At 32.9% G+C, this 26,240-nt stretch overlaps 2 protein-coding genes across 2 annotated transcripts; one reads left to right on the forward strand and one right to left on the reverse strand.

The window, feature by feature from the left end:
• Window positions 1-1,381: 1,381 nt before the first annotated feature.
• LOC145940230 (uncharacterized) lies at window positions 1,382-7,663 on the forward strand. Its single transcript, XM_083045145.1, has 9 exons — window positions 1,382-1,839; window positions 2,003-2,113; window positions 2,367-2,535; window positions 3,746-3,905; window positions 4,020-4,253; window positions 5,035-5,063; window positions 5,803-5,944; window positions 6,045-6,251; window positions 7,641-7,663. The coding sequence occupies exons 1-9, from the start codon at window positions 1,382-1,384 to the stop codon at window positions 7,661-7,663; spliced, it is 1,533 nt and encodes a 510-aa protein (XP_082901271.1).
• Window positions 7,664-25,344: 17,681 nt separating this feature from the next.
• On the reverse strand, window positions 25,345-26,085 carry LOC145940231 (uncharacterized). Its single transcript, XM_083045146.1, has one exon. The coding sequence runs from the start codon at window positions 26,083-26,085 to the stop codon at window positions 25,345-25,347; it is 741 nt and encodes a 246-aa protein (XP_082901272.1).
• Between the last annotated feature and the right edge of the window lie 155 nt (window positions 26,086-26,240).

Genomic DNA, 26,240 nt, shown 5'->3' on the forward strand with positions numbered 1-26,240 from the left:
AACTGTTGTATTTAAAAAAATGGTATTATATGTATTATAGAAAATATTGTTCAAATCTCAACAAATTATTATTTTATTGTGAAAAAGTTTAAGGAAATTAACAATTTCTATAATTGTGTATGTTTACGCACGAACGAAATTTTGTCGCGTGTAAATCGAGGATGCCGGCTTGCTCCGAGAGAGCGAGAGGAAGCGGGAAAGAATGGAGAGCGTGTGACAGCGAGAGAGTGAGAGAGAGGAAAAACTAGAGTGAAAGAGCGAAAGAAGCAGTAAACTGAAAGAGATCGAGAAAGCGAGATGGGAATCGAACGAAGGAGATCGGAAATGAACAAGGATCAATGTCAATGAAAGAAGAAGTGAAAATTGTTACCAAGTAATTTGGAAGATTTGATGAGATCTTTAATGATCGCAGTTAAAAGATATACACTGAGCGATGAATCGCTAGACTCGCAACTCGTTATCGGAAATTTCTTAAAATGATTGAAGTAACTGATCGTATCGCTCGATTAAATGCTTAAACTGACTCTCGTGAATAGCCAGACAAAATAAGCATATCTAAAAGTCTCCGGGCATTTCGCGTGTTTATATATATTGTCGAGTTTCTGGAAGCTTCTCAGAATCGAGCCGGGGATTCCGTGGTCTGCGCAATACACTACATATATGGTTTAAATTTAGACTACCGTTGCGAGACCAAAACAATAATAAACCGCGATAGGTATAAGTCAGAATACTGGAAATGACAAACGATGGTTCGATAGATTTGTGATCTTTTCGTTGTCGAAGGCTCGCTCGGAAGAATTAAACAATACATGACGCGACGACCGAAAGGTCATATGAGAAAGCATAGAAACAGAAAGAATTACGGAAATAATAACGACCGAACGAAAGACGATATAAATTGATACAGAGAGTTAACAATATTAAATTTAATACAAAGCCTTTTTTTTTGTTATCTTTAACAGTGTAATTGAATCAAAATTAATGGGAGTGTTTGAATGTTATAATTTATCTGAACGATTTATTATTGCTTTATCGGATGTTTATACTAAATGTTTTAGAATTCCAAAATGGTCTAGAATTATTGGTGAAGAAGAAAATATTATTCAAAATACATGGGTAGTAACTACAATGTTTCCAGACATATCAAAGATATACGAGTAGATATAATATTGTTTTGTTGAGATTTGAACAAATGTATATATAATGTATATAATGTATTCATAATTATCTATAATTAAATATTAAAATTACTAGATTAATATTGTTCATTATTATTTATCTAACATTAACATTTTTATAAAATTTTATTTATAAAAATATTAATATTAGATAAAGTGTAATATGAAAAATAATTGTATTTCTCTTTTTCCTGTTTAGTATAATGTCTAACATTAAAGGTAATGAAAACAGTCGTATAAAGAAGCATAACAGTAAAATAAAAGAATTGAAAGTGACTTCAAAAGGAAGACATATAATAAAACCCAAGAAATTGCTTACAACTTCATCTGATGAAAAATTGAAAACGAAAAAAAGGATTTTAAAATGCAAATCTATAAATATGCATGATGAGTTGAACGATCTTCAGTCATGTGCATCACAACCAAATATCTTAAGAGATACCACTTCATCAAACAAAGTGTATACATCAAAACGTATTACATCAAAAACACCCCACGCAAGTAACGTTTTACCTCGTAGTATTAGCATGGATGATACTAATCTGTTACACAATAATCATTATTCAAAACAATCGATTAAATATAATGCCACTCATGCATTGACAAGAAATCTAACTGAAGTAGATTCAAATACATCATTTAACGATCAGAATTCACAGCGATCAGTCGAATATGATAAAACTGATTCATCATCAAAAAATTGTAGTAGACCAGGTTCAAATATGTCATTTAATGATAAGAACTTAAAGCGATCAATCGAACATGATACAAGTCATTCATTATCAAAAAAATATAGGAGGAGATTCGAGTATGTCTTGTAATACTAACAACTCTAAATTATCAAGTCAAAATAATAAAACGGTTGAGCCATCTGAAAGTATCAATGGATTGGAGAAAGATGTCACGAACCTACGCGAAATTCTTAAACTTTTGAGGTATGCTAATAATATTAGTTTCTTATATTTCTTTCAATTTATAAATATTTATTATAATTTGAAAATGTTGACTATAAGTTTATTCAAAATTCTTATGTCAAACATGCTTTTAAATAAAATGTTATTGAAATTTATTTATGGTATTATACCAATAAAAAATCTTATGTCTGTGAAAAGTTTATAGTAATCATGTATTATGTATTATTTTTATTTTATTACATGTACGTATAATTATATATTTTCTACGTTACAGGCAACTGATGGAACAAAATTCTAAAATGTTATCTGACATAAAAACTTTAAAAGGGCAGCATATATCATCGATGCAAAACAATTTATATAAAAGACCAGATGGCTTTCCATTGAAAACGGTAGAAGAATTTAAGGAACTAGAAACTGATACAGATCGTCTGCAAGAATTGGTATTTATAATATGCTTTTAATCCAACGACATATATTATAATAAATATCATAATGGATCAAGCATTCAAATAAATAAAGCTGAAATTAATAGTTTATAAAATTAAGAAAGATAGTTGTTCTTTAAGACTAGTCATTTATCTTAGAGCAGAAAGATGTCACTCTATTAGCAATCAATTGTCCTATTAGATAATTGGTTGCGTTCAGTAGAGAAAGTTGCTATACAATAATTGTAAAGCAACTTTCTCTGCTGAACGCAGCCAATACTAATAATTAAATGCTATCTTAGAATTGACATATTGATGAAATATATAAGATACAACTAAAACAATATTTAAAAAGCTTTCAAAAATATAGCTTTCACAGTAAACTGTCAACATATAGCTTTACATGGTGCTGTACAAAGATATATGCTTGGTCTATATGATATTAATATTCTTTGCAAAAAATATATACGAGGGAGGTGACTTATTTTAATTTATCCACTCAAATATCTTTTTCCTATGCTTTTTACAAGAAACTTTTTAACAAAAGTTGTAAGATTGCAAGGAGAACTATCTATTGATCCTCAATTGGCCTCGTATGGCGTCTTTCAAGGTCATTTTAAAGTTAACTTTTTTAAAATAAAATTACCCTAATATATATAATAATTTTATATAAATTGATTCCTTGTATTCTGCATAAAAAATTATAAAGATAAAATAACCAAAAATTGAACATAGTTTACAAGATATTTTACCTCTCAATCTGATATTTTGGTATATAAAAAATTACAAAATAAAAAAAATCAAAAGGGATATCTTGTAGGGAATAGGAGGGGTAGCTTTAGGTAATGATAGGATTTGGTCGCTTGCGTATGCTGACGATATGGTTTTACTAGATAATAATTAGATAATAATTTATTTATTTATATGGCTATTTTATCCTTATAACTTATAACTTTTTATGCAGAATATTACAAGAAATTTATTTACATAAAACATTTTGAGTAGTTTCATTTTTAAAAAACCGAGTAAATTTTGTGTGACTTTGAGAAACGCCACTCAAAAATAATTCAAGATCGTGATATAATGTTCCTCTTGAACTCTACTACTTTTTTGTCAGAACATTTTTTTATAAAAAGCATAGAAGAAAAGATATCTGAATCGATAAATTAAAATAAGCCACCCGTATATAATTATAATTTAAAAATTTTATGAAAATTTGTTACAGCTAACACATCTTAAATTTGTTGGTGGCATAAAGTTAAGAGAAGCTCTCAGTCATTTCCAAAAAGAAACAATGACAGATGAGCTAACATGTAAATTTACTTATTGGGGTCGAACAAAAGAATCGTCATTTTATAATACACAGATGGCAAAAGTGTATTTTTGTACGTATTTGTTGTTTTTTGAAAGCTATATGTGTGATATGCGCTACATATATTAAAATGTAAATACTTTGATTCTTGAAATATCAATAATGTATAAATATTTGTATTTTATAGATGCAGCTAAAACGTGTCCAAATTTTAAAGGGCCCGAAACTAGAGCGGAATTTAAATTAGAAATAATGGAAGTTTTTCGTGCGGCAAAGCAACGACAGTATTTGAAAAATCAAAGTATAGCGGCACTTTCAGAAGAAAATGAGGAAGAAATGTCTTCTGAGGATACTATTTTCAACGTTCAGTTCAATACTGATGATATTTCTGAAACGGAAGATCCTGATGCGTCCCATGAAAGTGATTGATGTAATGAGAGTATTCAAGATATGCACATTTATTAAAAATGTTATCCCTTTTAAATTTTAATTTCTATCTAAGTTTTTATTAAGACTTCTGGGTCCTCGCGACCATGTTAGATTGTGACGTCAGAGGAGAGAAAGCACACGCTGAAAATTCTTAGATGCCATTTTTAAATGAAAGGATATTTCGATGAAACACTATATTTCAGATGGTTTTAGCACACTTTTAAAATACCTCGAAAATTATTCTTTCCCTTGACAGTCAATCAACAACTATAAAATAATCGTGATATATCAGACTTTGTCATGTGGAATGACTGCGCATGCAAAGACCAGACGCACTGGGCTTCATATTTTACAGTCATTTTACAGCTGTTTGATTATAAAGAGAGAAAAAGATAGTTTTCGAGGTATAAAGAGTGTGCTAAAGCCATCTGAAGTGCAGTTTCATTGAAACCGGAATATCTTTTTATTTCGAAATGGCATCTAAGAATTTTTAGCGTGTTTTCTCGCCTCTGACGTCATAATTCCAACATGGTCGGTGAGAAGCCAGGAGCCTTAACGGTGCGGACTATCTCAGAACAGCTTTTTTTTTATAGAAATGCAATTTCTTTTTTTCCGCAACATTTTTTGTGCACATTCTGTGTGTGTATAATATATATATATATATTATATATATAAATAATATATTATTTTTCTATAAAAAAGAATGTGCCCCACATAGCATATGCGTATTCACAAGACGTTAGGAATAAGATATATCCCAAAGATATTTTTAGGCGATAAGAGCCTCTATTACGGTTCTTGGGTGAGTTTGTTCACAAGATGAAAATTACAAAAGTGAGGAGATTCATTAGATTTCGACAAATGAAATCATAGATAATCTAGTGAATCTCTCACTTTTGTAATTTTCACCTCGTGAGTAAATTCATTCAAGAACCGTAATAGATTCCAAAAGATGTGGAGCAATAAGTTAAATCCTATATAATATATATATTATTGTATATGAATATGATTTATTTTATATTTTATAAAAAAATGTGCAATTTGTTAAAATTATTATTTCTTTGAAAAAAGAATATGCGATAATTTGTAAGAATTAAAATTTTTACGTTTGTAACAATAAAAATAATATGTATATAAAATATACATATATATGTGATAACTATTTTGTAATAACCAAATATATATGTAATAAATAAAATTTTTTATCAATGATATTTGTTGAATTTTATAAATAATCCTAATTTGAATAGCTAATATGTGTCAAAAATATTATATTATTTTCGTGAACTCATAGCACTGCAATAAATACAAACATACAATGTTGTAATTTTCTAAACTTCATATAACATATAATATGCAATATTAATTTGAACATCATTTATGTACTCATGATGTCATCCTTTTGCAAAATTTTAAAGATATCACAACATGTCTGCGTTTTGAGTAGCATATGAGCCTGCATCTGTGTCTATTTTTGTCATCATGTTTGTAAGAAATATGAGTACAATATGAGTTCAGAATGCATTTGTGTTGCTATCTAGGTATGGTTGCATGATAAACTATGTTATTGGCCGCCATATACTAGCAAAAGATTAAATCACGCTATTACTATGTGTGAGAAGCCAGTATTTGCTACTTGGAATTTATTTAAAATTAGACAATTGGGAAATGGACGTACTTATGGTAAGTTATGAATTATATATGAGAAATAAACTTTGTTTATTCTTATTTACATTTAATTATGTATACTATGTATTATGATATATTATATTATTTATTACAGATAATTTGCCAAAAGCAAAAGCAAAGGCTTCTAAAGCAGAAGATACGTCAGATCTAGCATCCGATCATGATGGCAAAAGAATCAGAAAGAAAAAGAAAAATCTGTATAGTAGTACATATGAGACACAAAGCGCATTTTCTACTGAAAGTTCATCTGATAATGAAGTAGCAGCTCCCATAAAATTTCCTGCTATACCTAATCATACAGGTATTTTTTCTTTTATCTATTTTTTGGAAAATATACATCAGAAATATTTTGTAATAATTAAATAATTCTTGAATAATATAATATATACTATAATTTTATATTTTAGAAATAAAAGCTAACATTAATAAAAATGCAGAACCATCAACATCTAAAAGTAATGTTATAGAAACTAGTACGTGCACAGATTCGGAACCATTAATATCTAAAAATAAACAATCAATTATTACTAAAGATATAGAAAATATAATAGAACCAAACAAATCTAATAATATTAAAAAGAAATTATTGCCTGAAGGTACTATAAATAAAACAGTTTATTGTAATGAGCGAGATACAACTTCTAATAATGATCAAAATGATAATAGAGATAAATTATTTTTAATTATTAACACTGAATGCTAATTATTGTAAAAATTAATTAACAAATATTTTCTACGATTTTATATGTGTAATTATTGTGTTATTAAATATTCTAGATATTGAATTTAAAAAGTAAATTCTGCGTCAGTTGCAAATTATCAATTACAAACAAACTCAAATGTGGGAAGATATACAAACTATTATGTCTAAAATTGTCATGCAAGCAGATGATAAGATATTAACAAAAAATGATAAGGAAAGTATCTTTAATAAATTTACTTTTCCTCTAAAAAGTATAAGCGAACTGGATGCAGTAGAAGAGTTCTTAAGTGACGAAAATAATTATGGTTTGCTTGTAAGTAATGAGATAAATAATATACTGTAGAATAGAATAATTAAATCTTTTTTATTTTTTATATTTAATACAATATTTCACAAAATTTTGTTCTCTAATGCAAAACTTAGCCTTCAAACATATTACGTCCAATTTTTTATAAAATAAAAGTAAAATATAAAAAATTTTTAGCAATTTTCACTTTATTCTTTATTTATACAGACTTCAAAAACAGAGTTTTAACACTTCTAATATACTGTCTGAAAACATAATACTTCATCTTTAAAATATGTTTGTTAATCTTTATAATGCAATTTTTTTAGGATTGTATAGACACGAACGACAAATGATGTAATTATTATTGATCTATAGAAAAATTGTTACAATAAGTTAGATTTTCAATATTTATTTATATATTTATCACTACTTTTTAATACAAGAGAATTAAAGGCAAAGAAATATATATGTTCAATTTTACATAAAAAAGTTGCTAAAAATATAATTTTTCTCATATCATCAATTTTTTTCAAAAATTTGGATATTTGTAAGCCGCAAAACTGAAGGCCGGGCCAAATACAAATTTAGCAAGAATCTATGTGAAATAATATATGTTAGAGATAAAATTATAGTTTTACAGTATGATTTAAACAATATTTCTTTTATCTTTATTATAACATATCATTTTACGTTTATAGGTACAGGAGTTAACAAAAATTGATGGATCTACTTATAAGCATGCAATAAAAAAGATAATGTTTAAATTATTTTTCAATGAAGTAGCAGAAGGCTACAGTTGGATTGGATTTAAAGGAAAAAATAAATTTTGTCTCCTACGTATTTCAGCTGCTATAATAAGTGAGTATTATACATACACACACTCACGCGCGCACGCGCGCGTATACAGTGATCCACGATAATTGAGTTCTTTTTAAGTGTAGAAATGCAAATTTTTCTGACGCATCAATTGGCTATCGAATAGACTCTAGAAATTCTGTATATCTATTGGCTATTGAAATAACATTTGTACATTCAAAAAAAACTGAATTAATGCGGGTTAGTGTACAATGTACAAAGTATAAATAATTAATATAATATTTTATAGTGGCAGTGCAAAAAACACATAGCACAAGCACGCTGTGTGACATCGAAGCAGTCATTAAAGCATGGCTTGTAAAAGCAAAATTCAGAAATACTAAAAAGACGACATAATCAAATTCATTTATTAATAAGCTATAATAATGTTTATGTTAAGGATGGCATACGAAACAAAACTTAGAGTTGAAAAGTACAAAAAGAAATTAATTTTGCTTTAGGAAACGAAATTCAAGAGTAAAACTATATCTAAAACTCGCAGAAACAAAATTCATTGATTGGAATTGCAGTAAATCAAAACTCAGTGCTAAAATAAAATAAAATAGATCGAAAAAGTACTGTGGAAATGAGATGAAATATTTTCTTTCAATTTTGCCTATTTTGATCGTTCTACAACAAAATTAATTTTTTTACTGATATATTTAATTTAATGCTGGATGCAATATTATATTATTTCAAATATAAATTTGACCCTCAGCTGATGTAAAATTTTCATTTTTTATTTCTATTTTACACTGATAGAATTATATGATAAAATTATATGAATGAAATCTGTTTTTAGTTTTCGTTTTTTGGAATTTTGTTTTTTATGCCATTCCTGGTTCACTTATATGTAACTAACTTTTCACCAAAATATTTTATAAATAATTTAAAAAATTTATATTATCCTATTATTCAATCCTGGATATTTTATTTCGCGTCGCGTTTCGCATAAACTCTTAATTATTTATTTAAAAACTTTTTTTGCTTATTAATATTTTTTTGTTATGTTAATTTCCCCACACAATTTCATATATTTTAGCTCTCAAACATTTGTTTAATATATACATAAATTTTTTTTATTTTTTTTTAATATTTAATTGTTATACTCTTTTTTCTACTTAGTCAGATATTTTTTGTTTATGTCTAATGTACCCACCGCTAACCCGCTATTATTAGCTCTCATACAATTTCATATTTCTTCAATTTACAAAATTTCTCTATATATTATATTTTTTGTAAAACATTTTTTACTTCCTTCAAGTAGATGTCCTTGATTGCTGAATTCATCAATCTTAATTTTTACACTTTCCTTTCTGGTTGCTCTAGAAAATGCCACATAAAGTTGACCATGAGCAAATACAGGTTGTGGCAAATAAATCCCAACTTTTTCTAAACTTTGTCCTTGGGATTTATTGATTGTCATAGCAAATGACACTCGAATTGGAAACTGTCTTCGTTTAAACTTAAATGGCAATTCCAAATCATTTGTAATTAAATCTATTCTTGGAATGATGACAATCTGTCCTCGAGCAGGACCAGTTAGAACCTCTGCATAAATTAGATTATTTTTCAAATTAGTAACAATAAATCTTGTACCATTACAGAGTCCTTTCTTAGTATTTAAATTTCTTAATAGGATTATTATAGCACTGACTTTTATTTTCAGTCGATGAACTGGCATTCCAGAAGGTGTCAGAGAATTTAAAAACTCAGTTGGAAAATTTAATTGCTCCTGTGGATCATCACTTACAATAGAGTCAATTGAGAGATACTCTTTTTCTTCTCCTTCCATTAGACGAAGGATTTCGTTATTAATTTTGAAAGTATCCTCATTCTTAGGACAAAGAATCGCTCGATCTGGATTTTCTTTAATCCGTTCCATGGTAATTCTGTCACCAAAAATTTCAGTAATAAGAGATTCTTTTGATATTAAATCCTGGGGGATTTCAATTGTATCAAGATGTAGTCCATCCGTATTTGATAATTTACCATCTCCGAGTTGCATTAGCCAATTTGCAAATTCCTTTTCTTCCGCAGTTCTCATATTTTGCTGTAGTTTAACCTGAATTACATTCCTCCATATAGGATTGTATTTTACAGTCGATTCAATTATTGCTGCTTTATTTGCACGAGGCACTACTGGGAAATTTTGTCTAAAATCTCCTGCAAATAAAATTACTTTTCCTCCAAATGGTCTTTCATTCTTCATCAAATCCTTAAAGAGTTTATCAACTGCTGTTAAGGCATGTCCAATAGTCATGCTCACCTCATCCCATATGATGAGTTTGGCAGAGATCAGTTCTCGTGCAGCTTGAGAGTTTCCTGATATTTGATTTAGCTCCATCATCAATTGGGATTGAAAGCCTGAACAGGGAGTGATAAGTTCTTCCTCCTTTGAGAAGTGTGGCAGCAATCCCAGTTGAAGCACATGGAATAACCATTTCGTTTCTTCCTCGAATAACACTCAAAAATGTATTAAATAGATAAGTTTTTCCACTTCCTGCAAACCCGTCAATACAAAATAACCGCTGAGTTTCATTCTCATTCTCAATTGCTCGAATGACTATATCGTACACGTGCTTTTGCTCAGTATTTAGTGTCGATAATAAATAATCACCACGTATTTTTTCTTCATTCACATTATACTCTGTGACGTAAATATTCATTGGAGTTGGATCTGGCAATTTAAAGTTTTCACAGCTACTTCCATTATTTTTCAGAATTTCTTGTATATGATTTAAAGCCATATTTTCAGGATTGACAACATTGTTGTGTACAAAGTCTTCAATCATGTGACCTTTGTATTTATTCCAAAGAGTTGGTACATCTGTTGGAGTTCCAAAGATGCAAATATACGCAAATAGCTCTCTAATTTGTGTAGGCATTTTTGATTCTGTTGCTTCTTCTATTGTTTTCTCCCAAAGATCATCAGCTTCTATTAAATTCTTTGCAATTGCTACATCCTTAAATGTCTCATAAAGAACTCCGTTGACAATTCTTAAATCTTCAAAACATTTAGCTCCAGCCACATGTAAGAGAAGATGACAGAGATAAAATCTTTCATTATCTTTTACGCTCACTGTGTATAGCCTTGAAATTATTTTTTCACCACCTTTTTTTCGTGGCTTCCACTTAGTTTCTTTCTTTTCATAAAAATAATGAGAAGGAATATCTGTGTAAAGAAAATGCACCGCATTTTCATCAGATTGATTCAATTTGAACCATGCAGTCAGTGTAGTATCTCGAGTGAGCTCTCTTTGAGCAGCTTGCTCTTCATTTCCTGCTCGGAAATAAACCATTTGACGATTAGGCAAATGAACTGCTAATCTTATTATTGTATGAGACTTCATGAAAAGATCGTATCCGTTCAGTCTCCACATTGCTTCTGGAGCACTAACATATCTTGCATCCAGAAATGAGTTAACTTCATCTATTCTAATGAATCTTGTGCCATCTCGTGCTTGCACTTCAATTGCAGCACAGTCAAATCCTTTATGAATATATTTGTATAAATATTTTACACTCTTCACTGAAGAACATATTTCCAAATTTATATGTCGATTATATTTCATTATTAAATATGGTGAAGGGCACCACCCATCGATTGTCAATTTCTTTGCCTCTGACGATGTATTTTTTCCCAATATTCCTACGTTGATACATAGGATATCCATTCACATTAGCATTAGTTTCTTCACGAAATTCTTTTGGAAAACCTTTTGAACATTTTCCATCTTCCCCAGTGCAAGGATATCTCATTGAAGGATCTCCACATGGACCGTGAATCATATGTTTCAAAACTTTTGCATTGAGTTCTGGATATCTTTCTTCGTTAGGAATTTCAGCCCATACCATCATGTCAATGACTTCATGAAGTCGGGGGTTATCTTCATCACTCAACATTGCAAGTAAATGCAAATGTGGAAGCCCTCTTTTTTGAAACTCAATTACGCCTGCATAAGCTATAATATTTCCAAAAATTTTATTTTGGATTAGATCCTTTAAAACCTCTTTGACATCCATCAAGGTTATCCTTAATTTCTGGACATTGAGGATTGCAAGTCATGGTAAGAAAAATGTCTGGTTTACCAAACTTTCTGACCAAAGACATGGCATCTTGGTATCTTTCTTGCATGTTCCTTGGACTGCCCATAAATGAAGATGGTAATATTACAGGTACACCAACTGTAATTCCTTCATTTTGTGCTCGATTATCAAGGTGATCCATTAATCCCGAATAAAGTTCTGCTCTTAATTGAGGTTGATTTAATTTAATATAATTAAGTCTATTGGCTTCAGTTTTCATATAGGCATCAAGTATAAATTGACATCTCAATTTGCCTGCCTTTTTAAATTGACTAAATTCTAATCTTGGTGCTAACAGGTGAGCATAATAATCCATTTGAGTTACCTTAAATCCTGGATATTTATGATTATATGATTTAAGTTCTGAATGCCATCCATCGTTACCATATGGATATAACAATGGATAACACATTGGGTCACATCTTTTGTCCAAAATTGATATTTGTTGAACATCGTTTGAATTTTTATTATAAATCCTAATGTCTCTTTCAAATTGAGGTTCACCATCTACATTCTGAAAGACAACAGCTATTTCATTAGCTTGTGGAGCATTGTATCTTCTTTGATCATGTTGAGGATCTTTTCTAAATGACAACATTAAATTTATTGTTTTATTGCCTATTGGATTCAGATCTTTTTCAACTTGACGCATCATCTTGAAAGTTTTTGCAAATTCATTGCATTGAACCATAAAACATGACAAATCTTTCATTATTTCTGGATCACACTCTTGATTAGCTTTGTTATTCATTCTATGATTTATAGCTTCTTCTGTATCTAAAAAGTAAAGTTGTGCAAAGCGTGGAACTTGCCCATCCGCTGGGCGCATTGCCGTCGAAGTCAAATGATGATATTGTCCATGAATCTTTAAGCAATAAGGAGCATTATTTACAACATCCAATGGATTTTTATTTCCCGGGGCACCCATGGAAGCCATAGCTAAAGCGCTGTTATATGAACGAATATTATTCATAAAATTTTTTGATTTATAATCATTTCCCATATATAATTTTTTAAGAAAATCAGGACAACTTATTGGGTTTAATTGAAGCTTGCCTTTTTGACAACAATATGTAAATTTTCCATGTTTAGATTTTTCACATGCAAAGTTTAACGATTTGCAAAATTGGCATTCTACATTCATTTGGCCAAGTGTATAAACTGGCACATTTATTTCATGGTCCTTTGCAATTAGCGCAATGTAATGATTTAATTGTCTAACTTTTTGTCTTCCCTGAGCATGTCTCTGGGCATCAGCTTCAAGTCGTTGAGACCTTACGTCATCATTTTCGTCGGCCCTCTGCTGAGCATGTCTCTGGGCATCAGCTTCGAGTCGTTGAAACTTTGCGTCATCATTTTCGTCGGCCCTCTGCTGAGCATGTCTCTGGACATCAGTTTCGAGTCATTTAGATCTTGCATCATCATTTTCGTCGGCCCTTTGCTGAGTATGTCTCTGGACATCAGCTTCGAGTCGTTGAGACCTTGCGTTATTATTTTCATTGATCCTCTGCTGAGAATTTCTTTGAGCATTAGCTTCAAGTCGTTGAGACCTTTCCTCAAAACTCTCAATTATTCGTCTTTGTCATAAGCGCTTGCTTTCGCGACTCACTTTATACAAATTTCCGCCTTTTCTCTTTTGAGGCATACTTGTCTACGTCGTACCGTATACGACGTATACGTAGGTATATTATACGAATTGTTAAATAACAATAGAGTATTTTTCAAATATATATAATAGTAATTTTTGAATATATATGTTCTCAAATATTTGTTATTGCCTAATTTTATATAAAAAAATTATATCTATCTGTATATATAAGTGCCGTAATAATTATATCTATATTATTCTATATATATAAGTATTATTTGTCTTTCTGTATGACCAAGAATTATTTATTCATTAGTTCATCGATTTTCTTGATGAATCTTTTCTTTTTCGTGCTTATTCTGTTTTATATTAATTCTTTATATAGGCACACAGCAGCTTTTTTTTATAGGCGCACCGCAGCCTTTTTTTATATGCGCACAACCTTTTTTTATAGACGCACAGCAGCCTTTTTTTATAGGCACACAGCAGCTTTTTTTTTATAGGCGCACCGCATCCTTTTTTTATATGCGCACAACAGCCTTTTTTTTATAAGCACACAGCAGCCTTTTTTATAGGCGCACAGCAGCCTCTTTTTATAGGCGCACAGCAGCCTCTTTTTATAGGCGCACAGCAGCCTTTTTTTATAGGCGCACAGCAGCCTCTTTTTATAGGCGCACAGCAGCCTTTTTTTATAGGCGCACAGCAGCCTTTTTTATAGGCGCACAGTAGCCTTTTTTATAGGCGCACAGCAGCCTTTTTTTACAGGCGCACAGCAGCCTTTTTTTACAGGCGCACAGCAGCCTTTTTTATAGGCGCACAGCAGCCTTTTTTTACAGGCGCACAGCAGTTTTTTTATATAATTCTATATATTTTTCTATCTATCTATATGTATTTTATATAATTTTATTATATAGATTTTTATATAATTTATATAAATTTTTTTTATATAATTTTTATATAATTGAATTTTTAATATCTTAGAAATCTTTTTTTTTATATAAGAAAAATATAATAAAAGTGTAATTATTAAATAATATTAATTACAAATAATTAAACACATTTATTACAAATTTCTATATATATAAGTATGTAAAATATCTACCGTTTCTCCCTTCACTCTCCCTCTTCAACGTTATAACTTCGTCTATCACTATTTCCTTTCTCGTAAAATTTTACACCTTCGACTCCTTCTTTGTTGTGCCGATTTTATTTATTATAACATTTTCTATTTTATTTGATCTATCCATTATGACATTTAACGTAATTTAATATGAAACCAGCAATTTATTATAGATAAATTTATTAAATGACTCACGTAAAAAAATCGAAACTCACCCCTGAGGGGTGATTTTTACAAAATTACACCAAGAAGTAATTTTTGAAAAATTTGTGTATGTGTTTGTGTATATGTGTGCAATTCGTGTAAATAAACCTTTAATTTGTATGCCTTGACTATAGTAACATTTATCTTCAATATTCTTATTTTATGCGTACCACATTTCTTTCAACTGTTCTTTGTAGTTAATGTCACACATCTCTAATTACTACGTATAATTGTATAAATCGGCTTCTAATTAATCAAGATGTCTAAAGAGATAAGCGAAAATGCGTGCAACACCAGTGAGCATAATGTAAGTAAATTTTAATTTCAAAGAGAGACAGAGAGAGATAGAGAGAAAGAGAGAGAGAGAGAGAGAGAGAGAGAGAGAGAGAGAGAGAGAGAGAGAGAGAGAGAAAGAGATAATAAGGTTAAGATAGAGAGAGAAAGAGAGAGATTTGTATATGTGTGTGTTAAAGAGAGAGAGAGAGAAAGAGAGAGAGAAATTTAGATTATTAATCTTCTATCTATATATATCTATATATATATATCTATATATATATATATATATATATATATATATATACTGATGTGATTCTAAAAAGATATATATATATATATATATATATATATCTTTTTAGAATCACATCAGTATATATATATATATATATATATATATATATATATATATCTTTTTAGAATCACATCAGTCGCGAACTTAGCGCTGAAAATAATATTTTAAAGACGGAAGTGCAGGAGTTACAGCGGCAATTGGCCGCTGCTTTGGCCAAACAACAACCACAGCCCGCAGTGGTGTTGACTGCTGAAAATACACAACCTGCAGTGGTGGTGGCTGCTGACGATCCACAGCCTGCAGTGATACCGCCAGAAGATTTTTTAAAGGATTCATTGCAATGTAAGTATAATAATAAAGAATAATAAATAAAAATAAATATTAAATAATATAAATTTTTTACAGTAAAACAGAAAGCTCGATGGGCAAGAGCCGGAAGAGGCCGAGTACGCGGACGCGGACGTGGCCGTGGCCGTGGGCGCGAACGTGGCCGCGGACGCGGAAATACAATTGTTAATTATATTAGCATGTAATAATATATTATATAATTAATAATTATATTAACATGTAATATATTCAAATATATCGTCTTTCCCTTTATCCTCCTTCTTCCTCTCTCTCTCTCCCGCCACAAAACATAACAAAAATTTATTTACATAAATAAATAATTATTTATTTATATAAATAAATTATTATTAATATTATTAATATTATTTTTTTATTATTTATTTATTATTAAATAAATATTTTATTGTTATTAATATTATTAATATTATTTTTTGTATTATTTATTTATTAGTTTTTTAGTTTTATTATTGTTTGTTATTTTTATTATTTATGATGTTAGTTCATTAATTTTTTTAAATTAATTTTTGTAAACTATAATTTTTACATATAATATTACTGTTATTGTTACGTATCCCATATTGCAAATTGTAGAAAATTTAATTATTGATATTATATTTGGGCATATCTCAAACAAATGTTGTAATATTTATTCTATTAATTTTGAAAAAATAATTAAATTAGCGTATAGAAATTTAAAAAGCAGCGAATTTTATTAAATAATAACAACAACAACAATCTTTATTCGTCCCCTTGAGGATTGAAGGCGCTTTTTTCTGAGGAGCGTTCCCGAACCTCTTACAAACTCCTCTCTCTTCTACCATATCAACTTGTACAACGTTACATTACAAATACACTTTACAACCGCCTCTTTCTCTTTTTCCTCCATATCTCCTTATCTTCCACGTCTTACAACTTAACCATTACAGTAACAGTAACCAATACACCTTAACCGTCTTCCGCCTCTTTTTTCCTCTCCTCCAGAATTCTTTACATCCTCCTTTTCCCTCCTTCTTCCATCATCCTCCTGAGCACCTCTACTCCGATTCCTCTCCTATCCTCCTTCGTTTCTCGTCCCACCTCCTTTTTCCTTTTCCATCTCGCTCTCCCTGTCTCCCTTCTTTCCTCCTTCCGACTCCGCCTCTTTCCTTTTTCCTCCTTCTCTCCCATCTCCTTTCTCCCTTACTCCTTCTCCTTAACTCATCCTGCTCTCCTTCTTTCCACCGGCTCCGTTTTTCCTTTCCATCAGTCCCGAGCAGGCATATGGGGTGATTGGTTCGAACAGGATTCGAACCTGGGACCCACCGCATGTCAGCCAGATACTGAACATGCGGGGCCACATTTCACCCCGAATTTTATTAAATAATAATTAACAAATAAAAATTTTTAATATATAATTTTTATTAAATATCTAAACATGTAAAAAATACACATATTTAATAATTTAAATAATTATTTTATACCAAATTATATTTTTTGAATTTTTTTATCCTTTTTTTCATCATTGTCATTATTATCTTCTTTCCGCTTTTTAGTTTTTTCACTCTTCCTTCTTTAGCTCCTCTCGTTTTTCAAATTCTTCTAATGCCATTATTAATACATGATCTAGCCCATCTTCAAGTACTGAAATTTTTTATTTATAAAATAGATTAGGTTATATCTTTATATATTGGATGATTGCAAAAGTTCGTGCCCGATTTGAAGTTATTACCACCATCTATGCAAATCGGGCACGAACTTTTGCAATATATGTAATAATATTAATTTAAATAAAACGATTGACAAATTTATAAAAAAATATCATTTTATTTAAATAAATTAATTATTGTTTATATTTTTACCATTTTGAAATTCTTCAATTTCTGTTAATATATGTTCGGGATCGTTCGCCCGATTGCTGGAGTCGGTGCACGAATTGCACCCGAAGCGATGTGGATGTGAACCGTCAGATTCACTGGAGGCAGGGGACAATAATTGACTGCCAGTATCGTCAATGATCACAATCACTTTTATTATAATAACTGTGAAGACGAGAGTCACATCAAAATTAATTCACAAAATAACAGGAAATATCGTCTGAAATGTCGAAGGCACGAACGAATGACAGGACTGTAAATTTCACTATGAAATTGAAGTTGTGGACGACGCCCACAAAAACTACGAAAATGTTCTGAGTCGTGACGAAAGATTGATGTCGACGAACAGAACGACTGACTAAGAATGTAATCGCGGCGAGACCTGCCTGAAATTCCGTCAGGGGAACATCAGGTGATCACGCGTCGGCTTGCTGAGCAGAGCCCCTTGTTTCGGCTTATTTTGATTTCTGTCATTGGATCGCGCCTCAACCACGTGTACGAGTAGCTCGCTAGCGAATTGGAGCACGCGTCGCGCGACACGTGATCGCGCTTATTATGGTCTTTGGCTCGTGCGAAATGAGAAGAGGAACGCTTCTCGATCTATCGACGGAATTCCGATTAATTTTGATTGAATCTCAAACAATATATTTAATTCATTCATCGTTATACTTTTAATTTCAAATCCATTTGTTTCATTTATCAGAACATTTTCTATTTCTTTCGGTATATTATTTTCTTCCACAATTGTATTTTCAAATTGATTTGTATTTATTTGATCATCTTCAAGTACTGACATTTTTTAATTAAAAAATATATTATATTATATGTTAATGTGATAATATATTAATTTAAATAAAACAATTAACAAATTAAAAAAAATATATTATTTTATTTAAATAAATAAATTATTATTTATATTTACCATTTAGAAATTCTTCAATTTCTTTTTCTATTTCTTTCGGTATATTATTTTCTTCCATGATTGTATTTTCAAATTGATTTGTATTCGTTTGATCAATGATGACATTTAATATGTGAAACCAGCTACTTATATATATAGATATAGATAGATAGATAGTCATTTCTGAAATGACATGTAAATAAAACTCATCACCTCTAAGGGGTGATTTTTGCAAAATCTCACTGAACAAAATAATTTAAAAATTTTTACGATTTAAAAAAACAATACATTAATAAATAAATCCTCTTAATTAATAACACCATTTAACAATCACGCCACTACCAAAAGATGATTTTATTAAAATTATATGTTTCTCTTTTATAACTACATATAGTCATCCCCGAAAAATTTTCGAAATTTTGGTACCAATTTCGTGAAAATCGGTGAACAAATGTATGAGTGCGTGGGTGGGTGCGTGGGTGGTTGCGTGGGTTGGCAAAACTTAAAAATTTAAAAATTTGAAAATTTTAATACCAATTTCGAATCGTTCACCAATTTCGTGAAAATCGGTGAACAAATGTATTAGTGCGTGGGTGGGTGCGTGGGTGGTTGCGAGGGTTTGTTAAAAAAAAAAAACATATAATAGCCATCCCCGAAAAATTTGCGAAATTTTGTTACCAATTTCGTGCAAATCGGTGAAAAAATGTATGAGTGCGTAGGTGGGTGCGTGGGTGGTTGCGTGGGTGGGCAAAACTTTAAAATAACCACATAATGGCCATCCCTTAAAAATATTGAAAATTTTACTACCAATTTCGAAAACATCAGTTAATAAATATGTGATTGCGTGGGTGGGTGCGTGGGTGAAGGTGTAAAACAAAAAAAAATCACATATAGTAGCCATCCCCGAATAATTAGCGAAATTTTGGTACCAATTTCGTGAAAATCGGTTAACAAATGTATGAGTGCGTGGGTGGGTGCGTGGGTGGTTGCGAGGGTGGGTTAAAAAAATCACATATAGTAGCCATCACCGAAAAATTTGCGGAATTTTTTTACCAATTTATTGAAAATCGGTGAATAAATGTATGAGTGCGTGGGTGGGTGCGTGGGTGATTGCGTGGGTTTTGCCCACCCACGCAACCACCCACACAATGGTTTGGAACACCCTAAACACATTGGCGTAAATGGCGTAGAAATCTGTAAAAAAATTATTTTCACGAAAACATACCCTCCTCTATGAGAAAAAAAAATTTTTTTTAAATGAAAATAAACCCCACAGCAGCCACCCCCGAAAAATTTGCAACATTTTGGTACCTGTTTCACAAAAATCGGTCCATAAATCTGGAAGTAGTTCGCGGACATACAGACAGACAGACAGACAGACGGACGACAATTATATATATAGATAATTCCTGGTCATTTATAATCGGTACAAACAACTTTCTTAATATTTTTTATCTACATTTAATTTTTTAAAAATTAATTCTAATGAAAAATATATTTATGTTTATTTTCTTAATTTTATTGATTATTTTTTTGTGCGATCAATAATTTCTTAATTATTTTTAAAAGAGGTGCAATATTTATGTATCAATTCCTATTAGTATTTACTTACTGAAAATTAATATAATACAACATTGTAATAAGTTTATTTACGAAATATTGTAATAATTTAAGTTTATTTATCAAAGAATATGTGATATTATAAGATAATTATAATAAAAGATATTTAAAATTTATAATTGTTTCTAATTTTTACTCCTAATGAACGAAAATTACATTAATTAAAACATTATTTCAAATACACCAATTATTTATCGTGATCTATGCATAACTATTCTGTGTATAATAATTGTAATTAAATTGTAGATATATGCAAATACATATATTTTGATAGAAAAAAAGATAGAATAATAATACTAAAATCATAATCTGTTTATGTTAACAGATATTTTGATTTTGTAATAATTTTCTATCTATTTTTTCATTTAAATACGCGCGTATTTGCATTAATCTACAGTTTAATTATAATAATCTATGTAATTTTAGGTGTTACGCGCTCTATATTTCTATTTTGGTGTATTGTATGGGATAATTAACTACGCGCACTTCAATATTTATTTAGCTGATTTATTTTCTTTCTACTTGATGAGCACAGCGATGGGCAACGATCTGCCGCGAGAACCGCGGATAGTCAATTTGTTACTTAGTTCGTGATTGATTATAATGAGTATATACTACAATATCTCGGATAACTCCGCGTCAATAATATAATTTAAGTATTTTCTCGAGAGCATTTACAATCGGTTGATAGTGGCTTCAATCAATTCGATACGACGGTGCGACACATACTACTCGTTATTCGGCTCTCTCGTCTATATTCCCTTACGTGCGAAACTTCTCCCACCTCTAGAGGGGATGAGAGAGCGCGGCTAGTACATGATTAGCACGTGATCTCCTAAATATCTCTAACTTCTTGATATAGTCTCAACATCCCACCCACCATTAATAACAATTAATTTTATGCTAATTACACTCGTTTATAATGGGTAAGGACGTATCAGATAGTGGAAGTTTGCACAATTTGTTGATCGGTCTTTTACATATTCCGTTCGCTGTTTTGAGTGTTACAACGCGCACCCTTTTGTCAGCTCCTTCATGGGTTTCGATAACTTTTCCTAGTTTCCACTTTAATGGTGGCGCGTTATTATCTTGTATCATGACGATGTCGTTAATTAATAGATTATTTCGCTCGCACGTCCATTTCGTTTTACCTTGCAGAGAGATCAAATACTCTCTGCTCCACCTTTTCCAAAAATCCCGCGCAATTTTCTGAACCGTCTGCCAACGATCGAGTCGATTGATAGGTACGTCGGTTAGATCGGGATCCGGAAGAGCGACTAGTGGACCGCCTATTAAAAAATGTCCCGGCGATAAAGGTTGCATTTCAAGCAAATTCAAGCAAGCCTCGACCTGAATTAATACTGTGTTCAATTCCTCAAATGTCAACAGACTCTCTCCCATTACACACTTCAAATGAAATTTGCACGATTTTACGCCGGCCTCCCAAAGTCCTCCCATGTGAGGGGAAGACGGAGGAATGAACTTCCACTCGATATTGTTTGGAATTGAAAATTCGTCTACTATTTTCTGATTTTCCCTTTCAATCAACTCATACATCTCGGCAAGCTCGCTTTTCGATCCGACGAAGTTGGTTGCGTTATCGCAATAAATGCGCTGTGGATAACCCCGACGTCCGGCAAAACGTTTCAGAGCGGCTATAAAGGACGCCGAACTGAGATCGCTGACTGCCTCGAGATGAATCGTCTTTGTGGTAAAACATATAAATAGTGAAATGTAAGATTTGTTGATTTTCCTTCCACGGCCTCGATTAACCAGCGTTATTATAGGTCCGGCAAAGTCCACCCCGACTACGAAAAATGGTCGTCTCGGTATTATTCGATCTGTGGGCAATTGTCCCATAATTTGCGATAACAACTTTGGTTTGTTGCGGGAACAAGTTATGCAATTATGCACAATCCTCCTTGCGATCGTTCTGCCCTTGAGTGGCCAATAATTTTCTCGAATCGAATACAAGAGGGCTTGCGGACCCCCATGCAACAATCTACAGTGTTCCCTCTCAAACAACAACTGCGTGAATCTACTAGTCGACGGTAATACAATCGGATGTCTGCTATCGAATGTTAATTGTGGATTTTGTATTCTGCCGCCCACCCTGAGAACTCCCTTTTCATCTATAAAGGGACTGAGCGATATCAATTTATTACTCGGTTGAATTTGTTTTCTTGCTAGCAATTTAGAAGTTACATCCGCGAAATGAATTCTTTGAATTGATATGATTAACAATTGATGTGCATGACGGATTTCGGCAGTAGAAATAATTTTGAAACTGCGTTTATCATGATCCGATTTTGCATTGAATTTGAATCGAAGTATCCACGCTATTATTCGTTCGATCTTTGAGAGTGATTTTTTAGTAAAGAATCCACGACGCAACTCTTCGCGGGCGCTCGCGAAAACTTGCTTGTTCGATTTTTCTTCTAATTTGACAAGTCTTTCGTCTTCCTCGGTCGGACTTGATAATTGTGATTTTTGCCGTTCGCAATCTGCGAAACGTGACAACCATTCCGGACCTTCCCACCAAATTTTGGTTTGTCTTAAACTTGCTAAGTTAATACCCCTTGAAATTAAATCTGCTGGGTTTTCGGTTCCGTCGACGTGATGCCAATGTTCGGGCGGAAGGATAGATTGTATTTCGGCTGTTCGATTTGAAACGAATGTTTTTTGACGTGATGGATCGCCGGCGATTCATGCCAGCGCTATCCTAGAGTCGCTCCATGCATGCACTTCGTCGAATCTGATTTTGAGAGCCCGTTTTACATTTTTAAGCAGTCTTACGAGAACAATAGCACCGCATAACTCGAGTCTCGGTAACGTAATAGTTTTACTTTTAACCGGTGATACTCGTGACTTTGAACATAATAGAAACGAACTGGACTTGTTGTCCCTGTCACTCGCTTGCAAATAGATGCAAGCTCCATAAGCCTTTAATGAAGCATCACAAAAAGCGTGTAGACAGAAGCGCACTGCATTGGAGCCTCGAATTACTCTACGCGGAACCCGAATTGAGTCGACCCCCCCTCAAATCCTCAGCATACGCATCCCACGCTCGACGAAGATTGTCTGTTAATGGTTCATCCCAACCCAAATTTGACGCCCACGTTTCCTGCATTATAAGTTTTGCTCGAAAAAATAGGACCGATTAATCCAAGTGGGTCGAATAATCTCGAAATTATTGATAGAATCTCGCGTTTGGTTGAAACGGAGTTCGCCATAAATTCTATTGAAAATTGAAATGAGTCTGTTTTCGTACACCAATTCAATCCTAACGTCTTCATTGTACTCGACTCGATCGCTAGCGCAGACGGTTCCTCTATTTGATCGACCGCTCGCAACTCTCGCATTAGTTTTTCGCTATTAGTACGCCATTTGTGAGCTTCAAATCCTCCCTTAAGCAATAAAGCCTTTAGCTGCGAAATTAGGGTTATCGTTTGACTTTCACAATTGACTCCGGTTATAATATCATCGACGTATAGATCGCTTAACAACACTCTCGACGCGGAGCCGAACTGACTAGCCTCGTCTGTCGCTAATTGTCGCACGCAACGAACAGCCAGGAACGGAGCGCATGCCTGGCCGTAAGTGACTGTATTCAGTCTATATTCGCCTACTGGGTCGCTCGGAGAGAATCGCCACAAAATTCGCTGATAATCACGATCATTTGAGTCCAATAATATTTGACGGTACATTTTTTGTAAGTCTGTGGTAATAGCAATAGCTGGCAAACGAAAACGCATAATAATATCGATTATGTTATCTTGCAAGTTCGATCCTACCATCAAAGTATCATTTAGAGAAATACCGGATGATAGTTTTTGCAGAAGCGTCGAATACTACTCGTAATTTTGTTGTCGTACTCGATTCGCGAACCACGCCATGATGTGGTAAATATGTTGCATTTAATGCGTTGTCGCCTTCGCCAACTTTAGACATATGATTTAAATCAATGTACTCGCGTATGAACTCGATATATTGATCGCGAAAAGTTGAATCTCTTTGAATTTTACGTTCCAAATAACTTAATGGCTTCATTGCTACCTCTCTCGATCGACCCAATAGAACCTTGTTTTCACGGAAAGGAAGTCGAACAACGAATCGCCCGGACAACGCGTCTCGACTCGTTGTATTTATAAAATGTTTTTCACAGCTTTCTTCCTCTACAGACAATCGCGTATTATCATCGTGGTATTCCTCCAATTCCCAAAACCTTTTCATAGTATCGTCGATCGATATTTGCCGAGTCAATAAACACGTGTGATTATTCGAAAACGAATGATGAGTCGCTCGACCACTGATTAAATGTGAAGATATTGAACCGGCGATAATCCATCCGAACTTCGTGCTTTGTAAAATCGGCAAGTCGTCGCCGAGCTCAATCTTACCATGACTCAACAGCTGCAAAAAGAATTCGCTGCCTATAAGTGCGTCTATCGGACCGGGATTGAAATATAATGGATCTGCTAATTTTAGATTCTCGGGAATTAATAACCTTGATGATTGAATAGAAAATGATGGTAAATTTTTTGTTATTTTAGGAACAATTAAGCAATATAAGTTTAATTTAAAATTTGATGTTCGCGATTTCATAGAAAGTCTGCAGCCGTGATTTATAGAACAGCTCATGCCGTTTAACCCGCTAATTTGCTCATTGCAGTTTTCTACCTTCAAATTTAATTTTCGGCATGCTGCAGATGTTATAAAATTGAGCTCGCTCGCGCTATCTAACAACACCCGCAATTTAGCATCGCCGCTTGTTATCGCAACGTTTACAATGGCTGTTGCCATCAAAACTCGCTCACGCTGATCCTCGATGCGTTGATTGTGTGCGCCTCCAGACGATCCGATGTCGCTCGTTGATGACCTTCCTTCAGTGTCCGTCATCGAGCATAGTGTGGTGCTCGCGGACGACTCCCTCGGATCTCCCGACGGACTCCTCGCTGACTCCGCCGACGACCCAGGCGCTCGTCCCCATACGTGACACAATGTATTGTGCCGCTCGCCGCATTCCCTACAGGAATCGGACCTGCAATTTCTCGAAAAGTGATCTGGTCGCAAACAATTTAAACAAAGTTTCAACCGCTTGATTTCCTTAATCCGATCCTCGACAGATAAATCCAGAAACTTTCTACAACCGTAAATAAGGTGTTGTCCTTGATACAAGTAACATTTTCTTTCCTGGGTGGTTGTCGTCAGTGCTGCCTTGCTCCGCGGCTTCGCGCTCGGTACTCGCTGCTTACTTTATTTGTTTCTCTCGAAGAAATCGCCCTTTGATATGCCGCTTTCGCCATCCACAGCTGCTCGCCGCAACAGCTGACTCTGCCGCTGTAGAAATTCTACCATCGTAGTTGTTGTCACGGTCTCCTTATCTTCGATGTGCTCTTCCCAGCGTCTTCTGGTCATGTTGTCCAGATTCTTCTCAATGAGATAAGTGATTAAATCTCCCCATGAGTCCGTGGGGATCTTCATTGTTTGCAGTACTCGCAAATGTTTTTGCACGTGATCTATTAATTCTTGGATCGCGTCTGCGGATTCCTGTTTGATTTTCGGTAGTTCATCCAATAAGCATTGTATGTGTCGCTTCTTAATGCCCCTTTCGTCGTCGTATCTTTTTCTCAATAATTCCCAGGCGATGAGATAATTGTCCTCGGAAATCTCGATAAATTCGATAATTTTGGCTGCTGAGCCGCTCAATGATCCGACCAGATATTGATGCTTCTGTACACCGGACAGCTCGCTCTTGTGAATTAATGTCTTAAATGTGTCGGAATATCTTTTCCATTCCTCCACATTTCCATCGAAAGTCGGCAGTTTTATCATCGGTAGTTTCACTTGAGCTTCTCGTACGGATGTGCTTGACCGCGTGCTCCATCTTTCTAGTAGCTGATTTTGTTGTTCCATAGTCCGGGCAAGGGTATCGTTATCATTGCGCTCCACTAATTTTTGCATCAAATTCGCTTGCTGCTCCAAAATTAGCTTCATTGTTGAATCGCTCGGCAAACTGCTTGCTCGCCTCCCGACGGTCCTGCTGAGGATGGTCTGAGCCTTTCCAATAATCGTAATAACTCAGCCTTTATGCTGTAATATCTCTCATCGAACTCAGAATCCTTCGTTTCATCCCTTACGTCGGGCTCGTC

The sequence above is a fragment of the Prenolepis imparis genome, unplaced genomic scaffold, assembly GCF_030444845.1.
Source record: "Prenolepis imparis isolate NDT839.2.m4 unplaced genomic scaffold, iyPreImpa1.0 SCAF_9, whole genome shotgun sequence".
Lineage (NCBI taxonomy): Eukaryota > Metazoa > Arthropoda > Insecta > Hymenoptera > Formicidae > Prenolepis > Prenolepis imparis.

Excerpts from the sequence above, each read along its gene's own strand:
- LOC145940231 (XM_083045146.1), bottom strand. The coding sequence starts at position 26,085 with ATGAAGCTAATTTTGGAGCAGCAAGCGAATTTGATGCAAAAATTAGTG.
- LOC145940230 (XM_083045145.1), top strand. The coding sequence starts at position 1,382 with ATGTCTAACATTAAAGGTAATGAAAACAGTCGTATAAAGAAGCATAAC. Across the intron at positions 2,536-3,745 it reads CAGATCGTCTGCAAGAATTG|CTAACACATCTTAAATTTGT; the intron begins GTATTTATAATA and ends AATTTGTTACAG. Across the intron at positions 6,252-7,640 it reads TGCTATACCTAATCATACAG|GTACAGGAGTTAACAAAAAT; the intron begins GTATTTTTTCTT and ends TTACGTTTATAG.